The 24,035-nt window shown below is 38.0% G+C and overlaps 1 protein-coding gene across 3 annotated transcripts in view; it reads right to left on the bottom strand.

Annotated features, from left to right (window-relative positions):
* AGL (amylo-alpha-1, 6-glucosidase, 4-alpha-glucanotransferase) overlaps window positions 1-23,342 on the bottom strand; it is a 79,792-nt gene extending 56,450 nt beyond the window's left edge. The window contains exons 1-4 of one of the 3 annotated variants that reach the window (XM_060202138.1): window positions 23,008-23,342; window positions 22,318-22,467; window positions 2,885-3,095; window positions 743-909 (exon numbers count right to left, since the gene is read on the bottom strand). In XM_060202138.1, coding sequence (XP_060058121.1) covers window positions 743-909; window positions 2,885-3,095; window positions 22,318-22,399 — 460 coding nt within the window. In that variant the 5' untranslated portion in view covers window positions 22,400-22,467; window positions 23,008-23,342. Of the gene's footprint in view, window positions 1-742; window positions 910-2,884; window positions 3,096-22,317; window positions 22,468-22,543; window positions 22,783-23,007 lie in introns of those variants that run through there. The other 2 variants (XM_007528582.3, XM_060202137.1) reach the window with 2 other exon arrangements.
* Between the last annotated feature and the right edge of the window lie 693 nt (window positions 23,343-24,035).

Raw genomic sequence — 24,035 nt, 5'->3', positions numbered from 1 at the left:
TTCCTTTTCTTTCTTTCTTTTTTTTTTTTTTTGCCTCTAGAGTTGTCTCTGGGTCTCAGTGCCAGCCCTATGAATCCTCTCTTCCTGGAGGCCATTTTCCCCCCCATTTTATTGGACAGGACAGAAAGAAATTGAGAGAAGAGAAGATAGAGAAGGACAGAGAAAGATAGACACCTGCAGACCTGCTTCACCATTTGCGAAGTATTTCCCTTGCAGGTGTGGAGTAAAGGTGCTCAAACCTGGGTCCTTGAAACTGATAATGTGGGTGATCAACTGTTCAGGGTAAAAATGGTCAAGTATCAACAATCTCATTTTGTTCTATTTCTTTTTTCATCAGTTTTTACTGAGGAAGGTTAGTGGTTTACAGTGCAGTCACTGACACATGAGCACTCACCTACAACCTAGGCTCTTTGACATCACTCTATACCAGGACCTATACTAGGACCCCAAGGTTCTCTCCAGCCCCTCCCCTCACCCTCTCTCCCCAGAGTCCTTTGCTTTAGTGCAGTACGCCACACTCAGTCCGCATATTGCTTTCTGTTCTCCCTCACTGTCCCTATTTCAAGTCCCATCTGTAAGTGAGATCATTCGGTATTTGTATATGGTTCTATTTCAATTGCCAAATAAACTAAAACAAAGAATTAAAAGGAGACTGAATGCCTTTGAAATTGGTATCATAAAGGATAATTATGTTTATTTTAAAAAATTAAAGAAGAAAAAAGGAAAATAAAGTAGTCATTACCTGATTCTCTGGCAACTCGAAGTCTGCTTTCCCATTCATCAAAGGGTCCCAAACACTTTGCTAAATATGTCTGGAGAGTAACACAGTCCAAGGGCAACACACAATTATCAGCACCAACACGTAAAATAGGATCCACAACTATGTAACCCCCACCACTTTTCTCATTTCTAAGAGGAAAAAAAAAAACAGAATAAAAACCTTTCAATTAATAATAGAAAAAAATTATCATCTAATAGTTTGATGTTACCCAAAAGATAAACTGTCCCATTAAAAACTCTATTTAGGGGGGCCAAGCAGTGGTGCACCCAGTCAAGTGCACATAGTAACAAGCACATGGACCCTCACAAAGATCCCGGTTCAAGCCCCTGGTTTACACCTGCAGGGGGGTTCACTTCACAAGCAGTGTAGCAGGTCTGCAGGTGTCTATCTTTCTCTCCCCCTCACTATCTTCCCCTCCCCTTTCAATTTCTCTCTGTCTTACCCAATAAAAATGGGGGGGAAAGACCACCACCAGGAGCAGTAGATTCGTAGTGCTGGCACTGAGCCCCAGTGATAACCCTGGAGGTTAAAATAAATAAATAATAAAAATAAAATAAAATTCTATTTAGTGTAGGAACTAGGTCAGCTGAGTCTGAACCCTGGCATGATGTGCTGACTTCTCTCTCTCTCTCTCTCTCTCTCTCTTTTGAAAAAAAAGCTTATTTTTGTTTTGAGATAGAGAGAAGTTGAGAGGGGACAGGGGGATAGAGAGGGAGAGGGGGAGGGAGAAAAAAAGAGGGAGAGAGGGAGAGAAAGAGAGGGAGATAGAGACCTGTAATACTGCTTCATCACTTATGAAGCTTTCCCCCTGCAGGTGGGGACCAGGGGACTGAACCTGGGTCCTTGTGCATACAGTGTGTACTCAAATAGGTAGACCACCACCAGTCTCTCCCTGTCTTTCTCTCTCTCTCGTCCTTTCTTTCTCTTTCTTTCTTCCTTTCTTCCTTTCTTTTCCTTCTTTCTCTCTCTTTTTTTTTCTCCTCCTCCAAGGTTATTGCTGGGCTCGGTGCCTGCACCATGAATCCACCGCTCCTGGAGGCCATTTTTCCCCCCCTTTTGTTGCCCTTGTAGCTTCGTTGCGGTTATTATTATTGCCCTTGTTGATGCAATTCGTTGTTGGATAGGACAGAGAGAAATGGAGAGAGGAGGGGAAGACAGAAAAGGGGAGAGAAAGATAGACACCTGCAGACCTGCTTCACCGCCTGTGAAGCGACTCCCCTGCAGGTGGGGAGCCGGGGGCTCGAACCGGGATCCTTACGCCGGTTCCTGCGCTTTGCGCCACATGCGCTTAACCTCTCTCTCTCTCTTTCTTTCTCTCTCTCTCTTCCTTCCTTCCTTCCTTCCTTCCTTCCTTCCTTCCTTCCTTCCTTCCTTCCTTCCTTCCTTCCTTCCTTCCTTCTTTCTTTCTTTCCTCTCAAGCCTGGGAAATAGCAAAAGTGGTTTATGCAACGGATTTTCATGCCTGAGGCATTAGAGGTGCCAGGATCAATTCCCAGCACCAACATTAGTCAGAGGTAAGCAGTACTCTAGTTAAAATAATTATTAGATAGATAAATAAATAAAATAAAATAAATAAAATAATAAAATAAATATTAAATAAAATAATGAAAAATTAAAAACCAAACTCTGACATATGAATAAAATATTTAAAGAACAATAGAAACATTTCTAAGAGCTCAGTTATTTAAGAAGTTGCAATAAAATTTAATGAATTCAGGTATTATTCCTTTCTAGTCTCCATATAATTACATAACACAATATAAATAAAAAGTAGCTTATTAAACCAATAATATTGGTTTAATGAAAAATATGTATGCTATAATCTATCAATGATAATGATGGCACTCAAGTAAATAGCACACTATAAGCACAATATAACATGAGAAGTATAAAAAAGTAATAAAGCCATATTTGAAAAACAACAATACTTTGAGTCTGTGGTAATCTTTACATTTACAAGCTAGAAACTAAATTATATTCTATTTATAAGAAAATCCTATGAAAATTGCCACATTGGCTTGTATATTTCCTTTTACAAGCTAAATAACTTGAAGCTATAGGATAAATTAATTTTCTTTTCTTCATACAGAGCACTTGACTTACTCTTGAAGAAAGTAATACTGATATGATCCAGCTTGTTGAAGGTTAAGTTTACAGTATTTGTCAGAATCATCTTCTCTTTCTGCTGGATTTTCCCATTCCAGAGAACGGAATTTTTCTCGATTAAATGTTTCTCCAGGAAATGGGTAATTAGTATACACGGTAACTGCTTTCCCCTGTAAAGTTGGGCCTAATCGGAACTGTAGTTCAAATCCTGAAAAAAAAACAAAACAAAAATGAAAAAACAAAAACAAAACCCCACATATTTTAATAAACTCATATTAGGAGTTATATTACTTGATTAAAAATAGATGTTCCATTTTATGTATTACAAAACTATAATTTTTCAACTATCTTAAAATAACTACAGAAATGGAATGGAATGCTGTTTTGGGAAATACTTTGCATTCTCATTTGGTTAAATTTTATATTTTAACAAGTACAGTAAAAATCATGGAACTATCTGTTCTGCACACCCTTATTCCCTTCCCCTAAAAACGTATCCTCTCATTCATGTGGCTGATTTGGGATACAACTTCATTTCCTAGGATATCCCCAACCCCTTCCAACCTTCCTCTCTCACGCCTAAGCTGGTTGCCCAGAGGTCTACATCTAGCCAGAGAATGTCTCTAGTACTTTTTAAACTCCTACAGAAAAAGTAAGTTTCCTTATGTTGTTCGAGTATATGACAATATGTAAAACTTGGGAGATAGCATGAAACAACTATCTCACACACAGAGAAAGCTGTCTTTCCTAAGAAAAGCAGACCTCTGTGAGTGACATATTTCAGGTTTTTAGAGTTCAAAGGGATTTAAGCTCCTAATGTAGGTCATTCCTAACGTCTGCTTAAATCTAGTGGTGTGATAACTGGGGCCCGATATATCAGCTTAGGGGCTGAAGGCAGGGAATGAGGTCTGCTTTTGTAGTGTTTGCTAACTCCTGGTAGAAACACTGCTATCATGGCCAATTTTACCAGTGAATGTGCAGCTGAGGAGAGATCTACACATAAGCCCTTGTGAGTCAGCACAAGTGACCCCACACACTACTGTCAACAACTCTATGGTTTAATTGTTTTTCTTGGAATTCTGAAAGTCAAACTATTTCTACTTTTATCCAAGTTAGGCTATTTCTATTTAATATATCTGAGACATCTATTTTGTGTTACAAGCATTTTGCCATTTAAGGAGGAAAAAAATTAGCTAGCATTTTAATGTGAAAGAAAAATTTTGGCTGGTTTATTATAGGTGAACTTTAAGCTTAGAGATTTCAGTTATTTGAATTTAAAAACTATGACCACAGAAATATTTACCAGAGGTATCAACTTTAAACATGAATGTAAAATTGCAATTAATGATGGGCAGGAAAACTTGGTTTTGTTGCTAATAGCCTTTATTGATTTAAGAATCTTCCTGAGGGCTGGGTGATAGTGCACCTAGTTGAGTAATGTTACCCAGCACAAGGAATGGGGTTCAAGCCCCCAGTCACCACCTGCAGGGGGGTAACCTTTATAAGTGGTGAAGTAGTGTTACAGGCGTCACATTTTCTTGCCCCCATTTCCTCTTCTCTTCTCAAATTCACTATCTTATTAAACAAAACAAACAACAAAAAAAAACCTTGAGCCGGGAGTCAGGATGTAGCGCAGCGGGTTAAGTGCAGGTGGCGCAAAGCACAAGGACCAGCATAAGGATCCCGGTTCGAACCCCGGCTCCCCACCTTTAGGGGAGTCGCTTCACAGGCGGTGAAGCAGGTCTGCAGGTGTCTATCTTTCTCTCCTCCTCTCTGTCTTCCCCTCCTCTCTCCATTTCTCTCTGTCCTATCTAACAACGACAACAACAATAATAACTACAACAATAAAACAACAAGGGCAACAAAAGGGAATAAATAAAATAAAATAAATATTTAAAAAAAAACAACCTTGAGCCATGTGACAGCTGCCTTGTAAAACCCTATTTCCCTAATAAAACAATTTATTTTATTTATTTTTAATTTTTTATATTTATTTATTTATTCCCTTTTGTTGTCCTTATTGTTTTATTGTAGTTATCATTGATATCATTGTTGTTGGATAGGACAGAGAGAAATGGAGAAAGGAGGGGAAGACAGAGAGGGGGAGAGAAATATAGACACCTGCAGACCTGCTTCACTACCTGTGAAGCGACCTGCAGGTGGGGAACCAGGGGCTCGAACCAGGATCCCTATGCTGGTCCTTGTGCATTGAGCCACATGCGCTTAACCCGCTGTGCTACCACCCTACTCTCCTTAATAAAACAATTTAAAAAAAGAGAGATAACCTTCTTTAGGAGGGTGTTGGTAGGCTGATACCTATCAGGGAGAGATATGAAATTGTACACCTAGGACAACAAGTTTTGTATGTAATTATTTACTGGATAGAGACAAAGAGAAATCCAGAGGGGAGGGGATGATGGAGAAGGAGAATGAAAGAAAGACACCCACAGCACTTCTTCACTGTTCTTGAAGATCCCCTGCAGGTAGGGGCCTATGGCTTGAACTTAGGTTCCTGTGCATGGTAGCCAGTGTGTTCAATCAGTTACAACACTACCTAGCCCACAGCCACAGTTTCATAAATCAACATTTTCCTAATGGGATGATCTTTAAAAAAAAAACAAACAAACTTGGGGATACCATACTAATGCTTATTTTCGTGCTTGATTTATTAAATACCTAACAAAGTAATACAAAAGATAGAATGAATGTGTACCACATATAATGGAACAAAACAGACACGATTCCTGCTTGTGTGAAGCCAGAGCTCTAAATAGGAAATTAAACCGTGAGTTCAACACTGAAGCCAAACTTCCACAGTCATTAAACAATAAACGTGACAAATAAGTCTTTAACTTTTTTATCAGTAGTATGTTACAAGATTGTTAAGACTACAATGTTTAGTTCCAGATCACACCAACCACCAAAGTTCGGTATCTCCACCTAACAAATACGTTTTTTAAAAGATGTCAGAAAGGCATAAATGCTAAGGGGGAAAAAAAAAAAGTCAGAGCAGTGTTAAGAAAACTGCAGGGGTGGGGCAAGTGGTAGCACACTTGGTTAAGCACATAGTTACCATGTGCAAAGACCAGAGTTCAAACCCCCAGTCCCCCCACCTGCAGGGAGGAAGCTTCATGAGCAGTGAAGCAGGACTGCAGGTATTTTTCTTCCTCTCTATCTCCTTCTTCCCTCTCAGTTTCTCTCTGCCTCTATCTAATTAACAAAAAAATCAACCAAAAGAAAAAGAAAATTGGAGGATCAAAGGAGATTATAAGGAGATGGTAGAAATTTTAAATAGGATGGTTAATGAGAAGTTGAAAGACTTAAGAGAAATCTTGAGGAAGCCTGCCAACCAAGTCTGTCTAGGGGAAGCACCGAGCAAGCAAAAGAATGAGAAAGCAAAAAGAACTTAGATGGAAGCATGCCCAGTGCACCCAGAAATAACAAGGAGTTCAGTGGAATAAAAACCACATCAGGGAAGGAATGTGACTGGAGTGTTAGATAATGCAAAACCATGCAAATATTTTGGCTTCCTTGACTGAAAAGAAGAGGCAGTGAGCACATTTTAAGCAGCAAAGTGACACTGCCTAACTTGCACATATGAAATATCACTCTGAAATGTCTTCTTATGCCCATAATGGAGTAACTAGTACTGGGCTTATTCTCTGCTAAAAATGAAAATGAATATACTTTCAGAAAGAGGTCATGAAAATGCTAATACTTAAGAGAAGGGTGATTTCCATGAGCTCTCTAGCTTTCAGAATGGGGGAACTTTCTGACTGGTGACATAGGGATCAGAATTAGTGGCCTTACTGAGTTGAGGGACACAGACATGATATAAAGGAGTCTGAAAATATTGCAAATTTGAGGGAAAATAATGAAGAAAAGGGATTATGTAGCAAAGAAAGAGTTCCAAAACCAGAAATTTACCTTGGGTCAACCTGAATCTGCCTGGATTTTAAACTTTACATGATGAAGGTAGGACTCTGCAGAGGTTGAGCAAAGAACAACTACTAAGGTCTGTAAATAGAATAATTTCCGGTACTTATGAAGACCTGAGAGACATTACAATTTTAGAGCAGAGTGAAGAGAACTTTTTGAACACCTGGAGTATTTAATAGTCATGCCTAACACAGTAAGAGTTAAGAGGAGCTGTCTTGCAACATATATGTGGAAAGAAAGGGGTGGGGGCAGTGAAGTCTACTGGGGGATGCTGAAATAGCTCCTTTTGAGTATCGTGCTACTTTGCCATGTGTGCCATCTAGATTTGAGCCCAGCCCCTATTGTACTGAAGGAAGCTTTGGTGCTGTCTTTCTCTCTGCCTTTACAAAAAAAAAAAAAAAAGTCCAAATGGTAGCAGTGGAATGAAGCAGGCATGAAACCCCTGTGAAGCCCTTGCAGGAAAAAAAAAAAGAAAACAACATAAAACAAAACAAAACAAAATGCTCAATGATAGGCAGTTATGATGGCTAAGATAAAAAAAAAAAAATCCTTTGAGGCCAGACAATAGTATCTATAGAGAGTACATTCATAATGTCCAGCATTCAATTAAAAAAAAAAAAAGTCTTCAGGTGTCTATCTTTCTCTCCCCTCTCTCTCTGTCTTCCCTTCCTCTCTCCATTTCTCTCTGTCCTATCCAACAACAAAGCAATGTCAACAATGGCAATAATAACCGCAACGAGGCTGCAACAACTAGGGCAACAAAAAGGGGGAAAAATGGCCTCCAGGAGCGGTGGATTTATGGTGCAGGCACCGAGCCCAGCAATAACCCTGGAGGAAAAAAAAAAAAAAGACCATTGAAGAGGCAGGGTGAAGCTAGTACTGCAAGTATTTCTGTTTCTCTATTTCCCCCTGCCCTCTCTCAGTTTCTCTCTGGACTATCAGATAAGGAAGGGAAAAAAAATTGGCTGCCAGAAGTGGTGGGTTCCTGATGTAGGCACTGAGCTCCAGTGATAACCCCAATGGCAAAATAAAAGAAAATAAAATACTATTGAACAGAAAGAAGAAATGAAGAAGCTGACCACACAGATATCTTGGGATACAGTCTTTTACACAGAAGAAATAGAAAGGTAAAGGACCTGAAATTTCTGCTTCTGACAAAGGAAGATTTCAAGGGATTGGATTTAACCCGTCCCCACTCCCCCAACATTTAAAGAAACCAACAAAGAAAAAAGCAGAAAAAATATATATATATGATGGTTTTTCAAATCCTGGACACCAAAGAAAAGATAAGGTTTCCTGAGATATGGAAAATCAGTAAAGTTCTACACCTGCCACTGCCTCAACCTTTAGAGTTCACAGGTTAAATCACAGAAAGGGAGGGAGAACCGAGGCATAGTTCAGTCTCCTGAGTTTATGAGCTTTTGCTTAAGAATCTGTAAAGACCACATTACATTTTATTTTAATTTTATTAGTGACTTCATATTGATTTACAAAGTTGTAACAGGGGTATAATTCTGCACTGTTCCCATCACCAGAGTTCGGTATACCCATTCCCTCCATTTGAAACTACAGTAGTTCTCCCAAGGTCACAGATATGGGTTGACTATTAATTTATATATATATGATCATTTTTTCCCATGATTATGTCTTTTCTTCCTTTCTAAGTCATTTATTACTACTTCTGAGTGTTCTTTCTTTTTTTCCTCTTCTCTCTCCAGGTCCTAATGGAGTTGGAGTTGAGAGCCCTTTGTTCAGATAGGTATAATTTACAGGTGAGTGTAGTATGTGAGGAACAGAAAGCTGAACAGAAAGAAAACTCCAGAGATCTGCAGACATTATCCCTTGATAATTCAGCAGAGTACTTGTCAGTGCACATCTGTGAGAAATATAACTGAGATCAGAAATAGTGCTTGTTCTCACTAGCTAGACTGAACTCTGAATTTATGAGGCATTGTGTAGAAAATTCCGAAGGCTTTTGCTCTAGGAGTAGTGAATACTGAGCCCTAAACAAGGCAGAGTTCAGTACTAGGCTAACAAATCATAAAATCAGAAGCCTCAAAGAATCATGATATTTCCAAGCAACTTGGCTCCTTTCAGAATAAAGAGCAAGAAAACTGGTAAGAATTCAAAAGTACCCAGTATCCAATGAACTAAGAATCTGACATAAAAAATTACCACTGTATTTCACCAAATACAAAAGTAAATTCCAAGTGGATCAAGGACTTGGATGTTAGACCACAAACTATCAGATACTTAGAAGAAAATATTGGCAGAACTCTTTTCCACATAAATTTCAAAGACATCTTCAATGAAACGAATCCAATTACAAAGAAGACTAAGGCAAGTATAAACCTATGGGACCACATCAAATTAAAAAGCTTCTTCACAGCAAAAGAAACCACTACCCAAACCAAGAGACCCCTCAGAGAATGGGAGAAGATCTTTACATGCCATACATCAGATAAGAGTTTAATAACCAACATATATAAAGAACTTGCCAAACTCAACAACAAGACAACAAATAACCCCATCCAAAAATGGGGGGAGGACATGGATAGAATATTCACCACAGAAGAGATCCAAAAGGCCGAGAAACACATGAAAAAATGCTCCAAGTCTCTGATTGTCAGAGAAATGCAAATAAAGTCAACAATGAGATACCACTTCACTCCTGTGACAATGTCATACATCAGAAAAGGTAACAGCAGCAAATGCTGGAGAGGGTGTGGGGTCAAAGGAACCCTCCTGCACTGCTGGTGGGAATGTCAATTGGTCCAACCTCTGTGGAGAGAACAGTCTGGAGAACTCTCAGAAGGCTAGAAATGGACCTACCCTATGATCCTGCAATTACTCTCCTGGGGATATATCCTAAGGAACCCAACATATCCATCCAAAAAGATCTGAGTACACATATGTTCTTGGCAGCACAATTTGTAATAGCCAAAACCTGGAAGCAACACAGGTGTCCAACAACAGATGAGTGGCTGAGCAAGTTGTGGTCTATATACACAATGGAATACTACTCATCTGTAAAAAATGGTGACTTCACCATTTTCAGCCAATCTTGGATGGACCTTGAAAAAGTCATGTTGAGTGAAGTAAGTCAGAAACAGAAGGATGAATATGGGATGATCTCACTCTCAGGCAGAAGTTGAAAAACAAGATCAGAAAAGAAAACACAAGTAGAACCTGAAATGGAATTGGCGTATTACACCAAAGTAAAAGACTCGGGGGTGGGTGTGGGTGGGTGGGGAGAATACAGGTCCAAGAAGGATTCAGAGGACCTAGTAGGGGTTGTATTGTTATATTGGAAGCTGGGGAATGTTATGCATGTACAAACTATTGTAGTTACTGTTGAATGTAAAACATTAATTTCCCAATAAAAAAAATAGTACTAAACAAAAAAAAATTATCAGATATATAAAGGGGGGAAATGCAACTCCTATTGAAGAAAATAATCAATCAATGAAAACTGATTCAGGAATAACACAAATGTTGAGCTAGTTGATAAGAAAGGATACCAGCTATCATAACTGTATTCCATATGTTCAAAAACTTAGGCTGAGACATATGCAGTATTTCAACAAGAAAACAAAAAGAGGTCCAGACCAAACCTTAAAGAGATGAAAACTACTGAAAATTGCATGCAATGGAAAATACAAAAGTGGGAAATAAAAACAAAGTGGGAAAAAAAGAATCTGAAAAAAACTTAAAGTTTATCAGTGACCTGTGAAACTCAAGTAGCCTAGTATTATGTAACTATACTTCCTCAATAAAGAAGGGGACATATATCATTTGAAGAGATAATGGGTGAAAAGAAACCCACATTTGATAAAGATAACAAACTTACAGCAGTTCAACAAATTCCCAAATCATTCATGAAAGATCAAAATTAAATTGCTCAAAGTCAGCAACATATGTACAAAGAAACATGCTAGGTATGAGAGCATATTTTCATGAGAAACAAATGCAAATAAGAAAATAGTGGGACAACATTTTTTTAGCTTTGAATAAAATGAGGAGAGCCAGGTTTTTCACTGTCAGATGTTAATAAATGAATAAGAAGATGGAAGGAAAGCTATAAATGAATTCTGTTGTAGAACTAGGGAAGTCATTATCAATTGTTATTTATTGAATATTTACATATACAGAGCTGAATTTTGTGTCAAGGCAAATCCTGAAATGGAAAACATACAGATATGTTTCAGTCATGTCTATAATTTATCTTAGGTAAAAGTAAATCCCTAACAGCCATGTTCAATAGATGGTTAATTCCTTGCCACCATATTAATACTGAATAAAATATTCTGTGTGTGTTGGGGGGGGGGCTGACCACTATGAGAGCGACATGCATGAGCTGTTCTGTAGTGTCTCTTCAGCCCCCCAGTCCCAAATCAGAAAAAGGAGGAGGAGGCCATTTAAGAAGCCCAGTGAAAATGTTATGCATGTACAAACTATTGTATTTACTGTCAAATGTAAGACATTAATTTCCCAATAAAGAAATTAGAAAAAAAAAAAAAAGAAGCCCAGTTAAGTACTGGAGGAAAAAACAAAGTTTCTGTGAATAAAAGATTTCAGTAGAAACCACTGAATGAGTATTAGACTCTCAGAATTTATTTAATTCAATTAATTTTTTTCTAGACATTAATAAGTATCTGCTTTGCCTACTAATGGATGAGAGAATGTAAATTCTAGGTGTTTCTGGAAAATTATAATCTAGTTATAAGTATTACTAACCAAAGGTCATGGATCTCACTAAAACATGAATACAAATTTATTCAAAGTACATCTACTTTAAGAGAAAAGAAGCAAATGAAGTTTATATTAAGTGACTTTGTAAAAAATCCAGAAACTTACTTTTACTTCTTATACACCTTGCAGTTAAAGTCTAATAATTTATTTTCCAAGTAGTACTATGCACACATTTTCTATAAAATCAAGCAATTAGACATATATAAATTAAGGATATACACTTTTTTTTTTTCCTCCAGGGTTATTGCTGGGCTCGGTGCCTGCACCATGAATCCATCGCTCCGGGAGGCCATTTTCCCCCCTTTTTGTTGCCCTAGTTGTTGCAGCCTCGTTGTGGTTATTATTGCCATTGTTGAGTTGCTTTGTTGTTGGATAGGACAGAGAGAAATGGAGAGAGGAGGGGAAGACAGAGAGAGGGGGAGAGAAAGATAGACATCTGCAGACCTGCTTCACCGCTCGTGAAGCGACTCCCCTGCAGGTGGGGAGCCAGGGGCTCGAACAGGGATCCTTACGCCGGTCCCTGCGCTTTGCGCCACATGCGCTTAACCCACTGCGCCACCGCCGACCCCCCCCCCCTTTTTTTTTTTTTTGGTTACCAGGGTTATCACTGAGGCTTGGTGCCTGCATGACACAACTACCACTTGGGGGACACAGAAGGAGATATCTGCTCCACTGGCTGTGAAGCTTCCCACCTACAGGAGGGGACCAGGGCTTGAACCCAGATCTTTGCATATGATAAACAAGTTTCTATTTTTTGACTCAGTAATTTTACAGGCATAAAGCTTCTGAGAATTAGTATGTGATGAAAACATAGATTATGTGTAAGAATGGTCATCAGTTTCATTTCTTGTATTTAAAGAAATCTAAATATCAGAGTGGGGGAGATAGCATAATGGTTATGCAAAGAGACTCTCATATCAGAGGCCTCAAAGTCCCAGGTTCAGTCCCACACACCACCATAAGCCAGAGCTGAGCAGTGCTCTAGTGTTTCTCTCTGTCTTTTTCTCTCTCTCTGCATCTCTCTCAAAAATAAAATAAATAAAATATTTAAAAAAGGAAATCTAATGATCAGGAGTAAGTAAATAAATTATAGTACAAATTATGTTCTGCAAGCTGGAATATCATAAAACATAAATCACTTTATCAAAAAGTTTTAAAAACAATATTATGTTTATTCTACTTTGTTATATTTTATGAATCTATAAGAGAGTTTTAAAAATTCCTTTCTGGAAAAAAGTATGACTAAAATGTGCCAATAAGCAGAAAGGTAGAACCGACATACTACAGATTGGCAGGATTCAAAAGTGTTTAAATAATATAAACTCAAATTTTTTTTAAAGCAAAAGTCATTTAAAAAAGACTTTTTGGTATACATCTTTAATTTTATAGCTGGAAAAACATCATTTAAAACTTAGAACTATGGACTAAGGAAGACAGCATAATGGTTATACAAATGATTTCATGCCTGAGGCTGCATGCCTTAAGACCCCGCACCACTATAAACCAGAGCTGATCAGTGCTCTGGTCTCTCTCTATTTTTCTGTGTACTTCATAAAATATTAAAAATGATTTAAAATTAATAAAATTTAGAACTACAAAGATAGAGCAAACAATTATCCCAAAGTTAAAACATTAAGTAAAATGCTATGAGAATCATAAGTATCTACACCTTTAGAAAAATGATTAAATTTTCTGAAAAAAAAAAAGATATCATTTTCATTAAGTACAAGTATCAGAGATTAACTTCCTGAGTATATTTAAATAACCTGTCCTGTGTTAAGTTTATACAAATATTGTTTTTATAATTACACAAGGATTCAAAGAACTTGTAGTGCAAAGGTTAAGACTTACCCCAAACCTCCAAACAGTATTTGGGTCAATGGTCTACATAAAGAAAAATGGCAAGTATTCTCAAAACATAAACATTTTTATGTGGAAAACTGAGAAATGCTACACATGTATAAGCTACTGTATTTTACTGTTGACTGCAAACAATTAATCCTTCAATAAAGAGATTAACAATATGTAAGCATTTATTTACCTATATGATTGTATGTTTTAATAGACTATATAAATTATAAAACGCCAAATAAAAGTCAATATGTAAATGAAAGGAATATTTCAAATAACTAATTGTATTGATGGATTAAAAAAACTTTTATCTTCCCTAAAAAATAATACTGATAATATCTGTCAATGGAAACAATGTGACTAAATAAATCTTTATTTTTTTTAGTGATGCTTTAATGTGCTGTGATAACAATTAAAAAAAATTCCTACTTCTGTTTTTGTGATATACAGCTTTAATGGTCTCAGAGTTGTAAATAATATTAAACAAAGATACTCAAAACTAGGGCTATGCAGACAGCTCATCATTAGAGTGCAGGACTTGTTTGCCTGGGGTCCTAGAGGTCTTAGGTTCAATCCTTGGCATCACCATGTGTCAGAGCTGAGTGGAGCTCTGGTGTCTCTCTTTTACCTCTCTCACTAAAGAAATAAATGAATCAAAAACCTTTCCCCACTTTATTGGAGAGTTAATGGCATATGGTACAGTTACAGACACACAAAATAAATATTTAAATGAAAAGCCCAAATTTGTGACCCAGGAGGTGGTACAGAGGATAAAGGGTCCCAAGTGGGAGGCCTGGCATCATATATGCCAGAGTGATGCTCTGGTTCTCTCTCCTTTCCTCTTTCTCATAAATAAACAAATCTTTTTAATAAAAATGTCCAAATTCATTTGGGTCCACTTACATTTCAGATGTCAGGCTCAGAAAAAAAAAAAAAAAACTAGTAAAGTCATGGGCCCACTGGAATATACCTAAAATAGACCTACTAGCTTTTTCTAAAACGGAGACCCCAAATCTTCATCTGCAATATTCCAGCTTTTAGGTTCATGATTAGTAAAGAATTTGTTCTGCTTTATATCTTAACTCTTTTTCAACCACCAGGTTCCAGATGCTACCATGATGCCTACCAGACTTCCCATGGCAGATGACCCTACCAATGTGTCCTGGAGCTCCACTTCCCCAGAGCTCTGCTCCAATAGGGAAAGAGAGAGACAGGCTGGGAGTATGGATCCACCTGTCAACGCCTATGTTCAGCAGGGAAGCAATTACAGAAGCCAGACCTTCTATCTTCTGCACTCATAATGACTCTGCATCTACACTCCCAGAGGGATAAAGAATAGGAAAGCTATCAAAGGAGGGGATGGGATAAGGAGTTCTGGTGGTGGAAACTGTATGGAATTGTACCCCTTTTATCTTATGATCTTGTTGGTGTTTCTATTTTATAAATAAAAATTATAAAAGAAAAAAAAGTCCAAATTCAAATGAAAGATGTTCCAGAGTTTATATTTACTAAACAATAATGCTAATCTTTCAATTATATTCACTGATTATGTAAAGATGTTTATTGAAATCTATCTAGTAAAATTGTCTTCCTTATGTGTTGTTTTCCAAGCTGACTAGATCTTACATATTACTACATAAAAAAGTTATGAAAAATCTGCTGAATTTCTTAATTTGCAAGATTTAAAAAAAAGATTAGAAAATTCTTTATCAATGGTTTAAAGTGGACAGATAATATTTGTATGGTAAAATTATATGTTGGAAATGTTACTAAAAATACCTAATCAAAATGTTCTTGGCTAAAGCCAGAGGTAGTCAGCTGTATCACGCTTCCCACCTGTTCCCACAAATAAAGTTTTGCTGGATCACAGTCATGCATCTTCATACATTTATAAACTGTCGATAGATACTTTTGTGCTACCAAGGCAGAGTTGAGTAGCTGTGATAGAATGTATATGGCCTGCAGAGTTGAAAATATTTATTATCTGAAGCTTTACCATAAAAAAAAAGTGATGGGTGGCCAGCCAGTAGTGCGTTAAGCTCACTACCCCATCTCTCTCGATTTCTCTCTGTCCTATCCAACAACAACAGCAGCAATAACAACAGTGACAATAACAACAAGGGCAACAAAATGGGGAAAAAAATGGCCTCCAGGAGCAGTGGATTTGTAGTGCAGGCACCGAGCCCCAGCGATAACCTTGGAGGTAAAAATAAATAAATAAAATTATTTTAAAAAAGTGTTAAATTCTGCTCTATAGCAAAATTCCTATAAAAACCAGTTATCTTTCTCACTCATGTTTACCTCAGCTAAATTATTTTTTTTCTGAAAATACTTTTTAAAAAAATATTCTGGGCATCAAAGTAAAAACCCTGTGGTGAGGGGTAGACATGCAGCTTCCTGGGCCAGTGGGGGGTGGGAGTGGGTGGGAGGGATGGGTCACAGTCCTTTGGTGGTGGGAATGGTGTTTATGTACACTCCTAGCAAAATGTAGACATATAAATCAGTAGTTAATTAATATGAGAGGGGAAAAATCAGTTGTATGTCTCAAAGTTTCTCAAAACAAACTGAATCTTTTTAATATATAGGCTGTGTATTTGATATGCGGACTCTCTCAAAAGCCTAGACCAAGTAGATTAGAAGCATCCAATAGCACAGCTATATACAAGATACTGGATACTGTACAGCAAACCATAACAAAAGGACTTTTCAAAGTTAACCCAATTACCAAATAATGTGATGATAACATTAACTATCGATTGTCTTTTTGAACCCTAAGACAGCAGGAACCTCACATCTCCACTATAGAGCCCGTACTTCCCCCAGTCCTGGAACCCTTGGATAGGGCCCACTTTCCCGTATGCATCTCCCAATCCAAACCAAATAATATTGCATCCGCCGATCACAACCTAACCAACACAACAATTGCCACCTCAACATGCTTCACCTCAGACTGTGTCCAGAGACTTCACGTGTGGAATGACAACCCTTCAGCTTCATTACTCGGGTGAGACCTTTCCTTTTATAGTACACTCTAATTTCATCTCAGGTGGTTCACTTTCTAACAAAGTCCCATAACCTAGATATACACCAGTTTCTGTGAGAGCGAGCTTATGTTCACACGTATCCATAAACTACTGCAAAATATATACCTGAAATCAGAAGTACACTAGAGTTTGCAGTGAGTACCTCCCTAACACTTCCTCTCCACTATTCCAAGCTTGGGATCCAGGATTGCTCAACAAATTGTTTGGCTTCGTATGTTAACTCTCTTTTCAATCACCAGGTTCCAGATGCCACCAGGATGCTGGCCAGGCTTCCCTGGATTGAAGACCCCACCAATATATCCTGGAGCTCAGCTTCCCCAGAGACACACCTTACTAGGGAAAGAGAGAGGCAGACTGGGAGTATGGACCGACCAGTCCACGCCCATATTCAGCGGGGAAGCAATTACAGAAGCCAGACCTTCTACCTTCAGCAACCCTCAATGACCCTGGGTCCATGCTCCCAGAGGGCTAGAGAATGGGAAAGCTATCATGGGAGGGGGTGGGTTATGGGGATTCGGTGGTGGGAATTGTGTGGAGTTGAACCCCTCCTACCTTATGTTTTTGTTCATTAATCCTTTCTTAAATAAAAAATTTAAAAAAAAATTCTCTTTTGTTGCCCTTGTTGCCTTTATTGTTGTAATTATTATTGTTATTGTTACTGATGTCGCTGGTGTTGGATATGACAGAGAGAAATGGAGAGAGAAGGGGAAGACAGAGGGGGAGAGAAAGACAGACACCTGCAGAGCTGCCTCACCGCTTGTGAAGCGACTCCCCTGCAGGTGGGGAGCCAGGACTTGAACCAGGGTCCTTCTTCTGGTCTTTGTGCCACGTGCGCTTAACTCGCTGTGCTACCACCAGACTCCCCTGAAAATATACCACCAGACTCCCCTCAAAATATACCACCCAACTCCCCTGAAAATACTTACATCTCATTTCTAAATAGGATACATCTTGAAATTTCAAACTGTTTGTAACTCACTTTTTTAAAAAAAATTTTTTTAACCAGAGCACTGTTCAGCTCTGGCTTATGGTGGTGCGGGGTATTGAACCTGGGAGTTGATGGAGCCTCAGGCATGAGAGTCTGTTTGCATAGCCATTATCCTATCTACCCCCGCCCTGTAACTCACTTTTAAGATGGATCTCTTTTGATAAAGGGCCATTTATGATCACGCTACCCCTTCTATTATTGTTATTATCATTATTATTATTTAATATAGTTGCATATTTACTTAACCTAGCTTAGATAAAAGGCAATTTATGGCAACATACTATAAACAAGCAAGTGACAGTCCTTCCCAATTACTTCTTGACAATCTATACTTTCCTTAGAGTCTGCTGATTTTGTTGATGATCCATCTTACACACAAATTAAAGCATCAATGTAAATTCATATATAGCATTCTCTTTGAATAACATTGTTTCATCATACCTTTGATGAAGACAAAAGCTTTCTGGCAGGGGCCACTGTACGAAATTTGCATGATTTTCCCATGTCTACATGGCTGTTCTCCAGGTATTTTAGTGTTTTCTCACATCTCAAAGATGTGAACTTAGGTTCACTAGCACATCTACAGTAGACTTGGCACATCTACCTATCTGAGTGAATGGAGGTGAGTGTGAGTCCTTTGACAGAAGTATGTTATGTCCAGGATTGGTGTGCTTTATAGCTAGATCTGCTAGGATAGGGTAGGGTGACAAATGAATGAATACAAATTACTACTTAGTATTAGAAATGTTTGGGGTTGTTAGGTAGGTATTTGGTGATGTTTCTGTGACTGGAATTATGCATGCCACAGAAACCTGAGTTTTGTTTATGTCAATGAGTTTACAGTAAGTTGTTTTGTTATGTGGTATTTTCATTAAAGTCACACTTCAAATTTTTTAAAATTTATTAGCATAAGATAGAATGAGAGAGAATACTAGAGCATCACTCTGGCACATGGGCTGCTGGGTGTTGACCTCAGGACCTTATGCTTCCAAGTTCAATACTCCACTCACTGTACTACCTATTGGACTCCTAAAGTCACACTTGTTCCCTTCCTTTCTTCCTCCCTTTCTTTCTTTTTTTCCTTCTTTCTTTCTTTCTCTTTTTTCCTTCTTTCTTTCTATCGGTCACATTTTCTAAGAACCTACAGATTACAGTGTTAAGAAAGACTTACTTATATCAGTAGAATATAATTACTTTTTGAATACTAAATTTAGTAAATAGAAAAAGAACATACAATTCTGTATTTTATTCTGATATATCAGTAGATAACCAGTGTGAATGCCCACTAGTACATAGCTACTTTGCAGATCTCTAATCCAAGTTACTGAAACTAAATTCTTACATAAAGTAAATGAAACAGCAGAATATCTAGACTATGTCAGATCCCATAATTAGTTGCTCAGTTTGCTAAAATTAGCTTAGGTCAGAGTAGTACATGCTGTGACTATCTTATTCCTCATGCTAACTTTAGGTATACTTTACTCTTGTAGGCAAGTGGCAAGAAAAATAATGAAATTATTACTGTAAATTTTCTAATTTTTATTCCCATTTAAGTTCTATAAATTTGAGTTTATAATCAAGGAACCTTTATAACATTTCCTTAAAAGGGGGGGGAGGGTAGGCAGGAACTGAAAGTTGTTCAATCTTGAAGGATTCCAGGCTTAGGAAACAGGATTTTGTTCATTATTCTTCCACTAAATGAGAATGAGCATATGGGAAATTACTATGATTTGACTATATGAGGTAATTATTTGCTCTTATACTTGTTCAGTTAGAAAATACAGCAAAAAAATGGCTTTGAACATCGCCCCCAATAAAATGGGGGAAAAAAATGAAATGAGACATCAGCATAAAGAAAAAGAATAGCTTTGAAAACACCTGAATAATGAAGAAGGGGTTGGTGACCAATTAAAAGTAAAAAAAAGCCCCAAATTATCAGTTTTAACTCACCACATCCTAAGAAATTTGACATCTAATATTCTGTTCTTTATAATAAAAAAAAAAATTCTAATGTAGTTAAATTCTTAGCTTTTACTAGAAAAAATTTTTTGGAACAGCTTTGCCAAAGGTTTGTCTCTGATGTTCCTCTCTTCAACTTATTTTGCATACTATCTTCTAAAATAACATTACTGCCTTATCCTGGGGAAAAAATGACATGCTTTCATTTCTATCATTTGATAGTACACTCTATCATTTGGTTTAATGAGAGTAATAGTCAACCACATCATTCTTCTTCTTTTTTAAATATTTATTTATTCCTTTTTGTTGTCCTTGTTGTTTTATTGTTGTAGTTATTACTGCTGTCATCATTGTTGGATAGGACAGAGAGAAATGGAAGACAGAGAGAAGGAGAGAAAGACACCCTATCTGCTTCACTGCTTGTGAAGTGACTCCCCTGAAGGTGGGGAGCTGGGGGCTTGACCCCTGATCTTTATGCTGGTCCTTGTGCTTCACACCACGTGTGCTTAACCCGCTTCGCTACTGCCAGACTCCCTTCAACCACATCATTCTTAAAATGCTTTACAGTTAGTTCCTTCTCCACATAGCTTGGCTGAATACACTATTTTGCTATTAACTGGAATTTTAGTAATCAACTAGTAAGGATTTATTAATTGTAACTTGTACTTGGCTTATAATATTGTTCCTATTTTCAAAGCTCTTAAACTAGCTGGACAGTATAAAAGCAATACGCTTTTAGACACTGCTATATAGTATAGTACTTGGTGTTTGCTTTTTTCTGAAATCAGAAATCAAACAAAGAAGATAATGGAAAAATTTAAAGGGAGGATTTCGCGTGTGCGTGTTGGAATGTTAGCTGTGAGGCAGGCAATATACAGAATGATAGTAAAGGGATCTAACAAATATTGAGGAATCTGATGGGATTGAAGGTATGAGAACATGCATGAGAAAAGCCACTGAGAAGGGAATTAACAGGGGAACTACAAAGATGAAATGAATTGATAAGGGGTCAATGAAATGCAATCTGGACCAGGGAATGTGAAGTTTCACAATAAAAAGTTTTGAAGCCAGGCCTAGGTGTTTCAATTTCACTATGTATCAACAACTAATAATAAGAGAACACCTGTATAGCAAGACTATTTTAAGTATATCCAAGTGGGGCTATCCTAAAGAGAATCCAGGGTGGCATTAGATAAGACACTCTATCACTATTTTACAACTATTTAGGGATTTTTTTTTTCTTTTTCCTCTCCACGGCTATTGCTGGGGTTCAGTGCCTGCACTACAAATCCACTGCTCCTGGAGGCCATTTTCTCCATATTGGTGGCCTTGTTGTTGTTATTGTTATTGCTGTTATTGGATAGGATAAAGAGATATTGAAGGAGGAGGGAAAGACGGGGAGAGAAAGACACCTGCAGACCTGCTTTACCACTTGTGAGGTGACCCCCCCTGCAGGTGGAGAGTGGGGGGGGGGGCTAGCACAGGGATCCTTAAGCAGATCCTTTCCTTTCCTGCCATGTGCACTTAATCCACAGTGCTACTGCCTGCCCCCCTATTTAGGGTTTTAAAGACATGTATTATGAATATATGGGGGTTTTTTTTGCCTTAATACCCAAGATGACAGAAAAGCAAAATTTCATTACACAAATATCAAAATTAAACTTTAAAATTATATTACTTGCCCAGTCAAGCAATTCTGATGCCCTACACTTGCTTGCCATTATACTCACTGGTTTCAAAGAAGCAAGCCAAGCTCAAGACCCTTTTTTCAAAGAGTCATTAGCATGAAGGGAACGACTGAGGTGTTTATTTCTTCCAGGTCAGGAGAACAGAAAAAGAAAAAAAAAAGATTCTTTACAGATACACACAATTAATTAAAATATAGAAGGAAGAGAATTCAGCAAGAGACCATCAAGTTGACAGGAATATTTGAGAGAGTAGAGAAAAAAAATCAATAGCAAAAAAGTAAAAAATGGAATTATGTACTCAGTGATCTTAAAATGCCAAACTCAGGAAAAGGTGAGGATTTTGCATAATGGTAACGTATTTAATGGTTGAAAATTCTTCATAATTGCTATAACTTTCATTTAAGACAGAAGTTGCATATATGGCTAGAAATCTGACCATATTATTTATATTAGTGTGCAAAATTAAAACTTGGTAAATTATTTCACATGAAGCTTTACTTTGGTTATATTTGTAGTTTTGGTTTTGTAATTCTTTTCCCTTATTAGAGCTTTGGATTAGTAAAATGTACACTATGATTTATGATTAGCAAAAACTTCTCAAAATGTGAAGGTCTAAACTAAAAAGCTGATAAGTAATGTTGAAATATACCTGATCTGTGATTTAAAAGATCAAATCATATTTCTATAAGGCTAATCAGATGCTTTATTTACTAAGACTTAAAAAAACTTAAACACTGGAAAATATACTTGTGAAACGTTAATATAACTCATGAAAATGTATGTTTAATATATGAAATAGAAAAGCTGGATAATTTTATTCTCATCCTAACATAAGTTCTTTCTTCTCTCTCTTTCTTTCTTTCTTTCTTTCTTTCTTTCTTTCTTTCTTTCTTTCTTTCTTTCTTTCTTTCTTTCTCTTACCAGAGCACTGCTCAGCTCTGGCTTAAGGTGGTTCAGGGGACTGAACCTGGGACTTTGAAGCCTCAGAGTCTCTTTGCATAACCACCATGCTAACTACCCCTGCCCATATAAGTACTTTCAACTAAAACAACTTTCATCAGAGATGAAAATTCAGAACACACCACCATCTTTGCACAAATCAAAGTTTAGAAAGGTCCTTGGAAATTTTTTCTATCTTAAAGTAAAATTAATGACAGTCAATGAATTAAAGTTTTAAAAGACAGATTAGTCAAACAACTTGCTACTGACCTTGCTCAAGTCTGAAGAGAGTCTTTTCCAGCTTTTCCATTTCGTTCAGAAGCAAAATTCTAATCTGCTTACTGTGTCCCATTTTGGTTCCTACAGGATTTGAAATCTTTCAGAAGAATTAAAAGAACTCCGAAATTGAATGAGTTACCCCTATGGAACAAAAAGGAAGTGAGATTAAGAAAATAACTATTATCTTAAACTCTCAAAAGTTGACAGTAGCACTTACATGTTCTACTTTAACCCTAGCAGAGCAATAGCCAAAACTAAAATTTATAAATAAGACCAGATAAAGTAAACTGCTAGTTGTTTCTTCCTTCTGACTAAAATATAAAGTAAAAACTCTGTATTAAATATTTTGAAAAATAAAATAAAACGAAATCCTAAAGCATTCAGTATATGTTGGAAAGTCTAGAGTTGGGGGAGGGGGAAGAAAAAAATTACAGTCCCCAATCAGCTTTGAAGAGTTCAAATGGCCTTTCTGCTTACAAGACATTTCTCGCTCACAGATAACAGGTGGGAGATCTCCCCATTTCCAAATTCGGATGGCAAGCCACCAATGGGGACATGAGAACAGCGGGAAGCAGTTGTTGTCCCTAGAATAGCAGCAGTCGACATAGGATGCACAGACAAGAGCTATAGATAGAAAGAACGCGTTTGCCCTGAGGGGTCAGTAGCATTCCTAGCACTTACACGGATCAAGGGACTAAGTGCGGCTACTGGGACCCCGCGGGGGCGCCGCTCTGCTGCTAGAATCGGGCCAAAGGGAAAGGCTGGCAGCTCCGGGCGCAGAAAAGCAGCCCCAGACCCGGGCCGGGTGCCGCGAAGGGCAAAGGGAGGGGCGGCCGCAGCCCGGACCAGGCCGGCTGCTCTTTGAGTGGCAGGCAGCTTCTCTGTGACCCCGCCCAGTGCAGGTCTCCCAAGAGACCCTCGACCCTCCTGGAGTCCGAGCCCCACAGTCCCAGGGAAAGCACATAGGCTCTCTCGCTGACTTCCGGTAGGTTCCGGACTGGCTCTCCCCACCGCTATTCTCGCGAGAATGTGGTGGCCCCTAGCCCGGCTCTGGGAGAAGGGTGAAAGCCCGGCTACTTGCTCCAAGTCTCTCTCTGCAAGGAAGGTGCAATGGCTCGGATGCAAGCTTGCAATCTCATGCTCAAGCATTACAGTTCTTTGGTAGAAGAGTAATCTGGAGTGAGCTGCACAACAGGCTCTTTGTGCAGAGCTAAGTGGTGGAAGACAACAGTCCTTGCATTTTGGCTCCCCACCCTTTTTTTTTTTTTTAATTTGACTTAAATTTTCTTGGCCCAAGTTGTTTGAGCCTTGATTTCCTTGTGTTTAAAATACAGGGCCAGGCCACAATTTCTGACATTCCATCCATCATCTCTACTACTAACACAGACATGGATGGACTAGGTAGATAGATGTGGCCAGTCTACAATCTAAAAGTGGAAGTAAACACCCTTTGCACTGATAACATCTGTTAGGGGGAGGGTGATGACTTAATGCATACTGCACCAACCTAGGAAGTACCTGAAGTTAATTATCTGTATGGACTATCCTTGCACATAGTTTAGGATAGAGATGCAGGCTGTAGTGTAGAAATATAAGGAGATTTCATATCTGAAGGAAAAGGGAAACATCCTCTAGGGCTTTCAAAAAATAAAGGATCATGAAAAAAAAGGGGGGGGGGAACCAAAGATTTGGACTGTGGAGAAGCTTTC

Source organism: Erinaceus europaeus, chromosome 11 (assembly GCF_950295315.1).
Source record: "Erinaceus europaeus chromosome 11, mEriEur2.1, whole genome shotgun sequence".
Taxonomy (NCBI): Eukaryota; Metazoa; Chordata; class Mammalia; order Eulipotyphla; family Erinaceidae; genus Erinaceus; species Erinaceus europaeus.
Note: the sequence above shows the minus strand (reverse complement) of the source record. Positions and strands in the feature narration are given on the sequence as shown.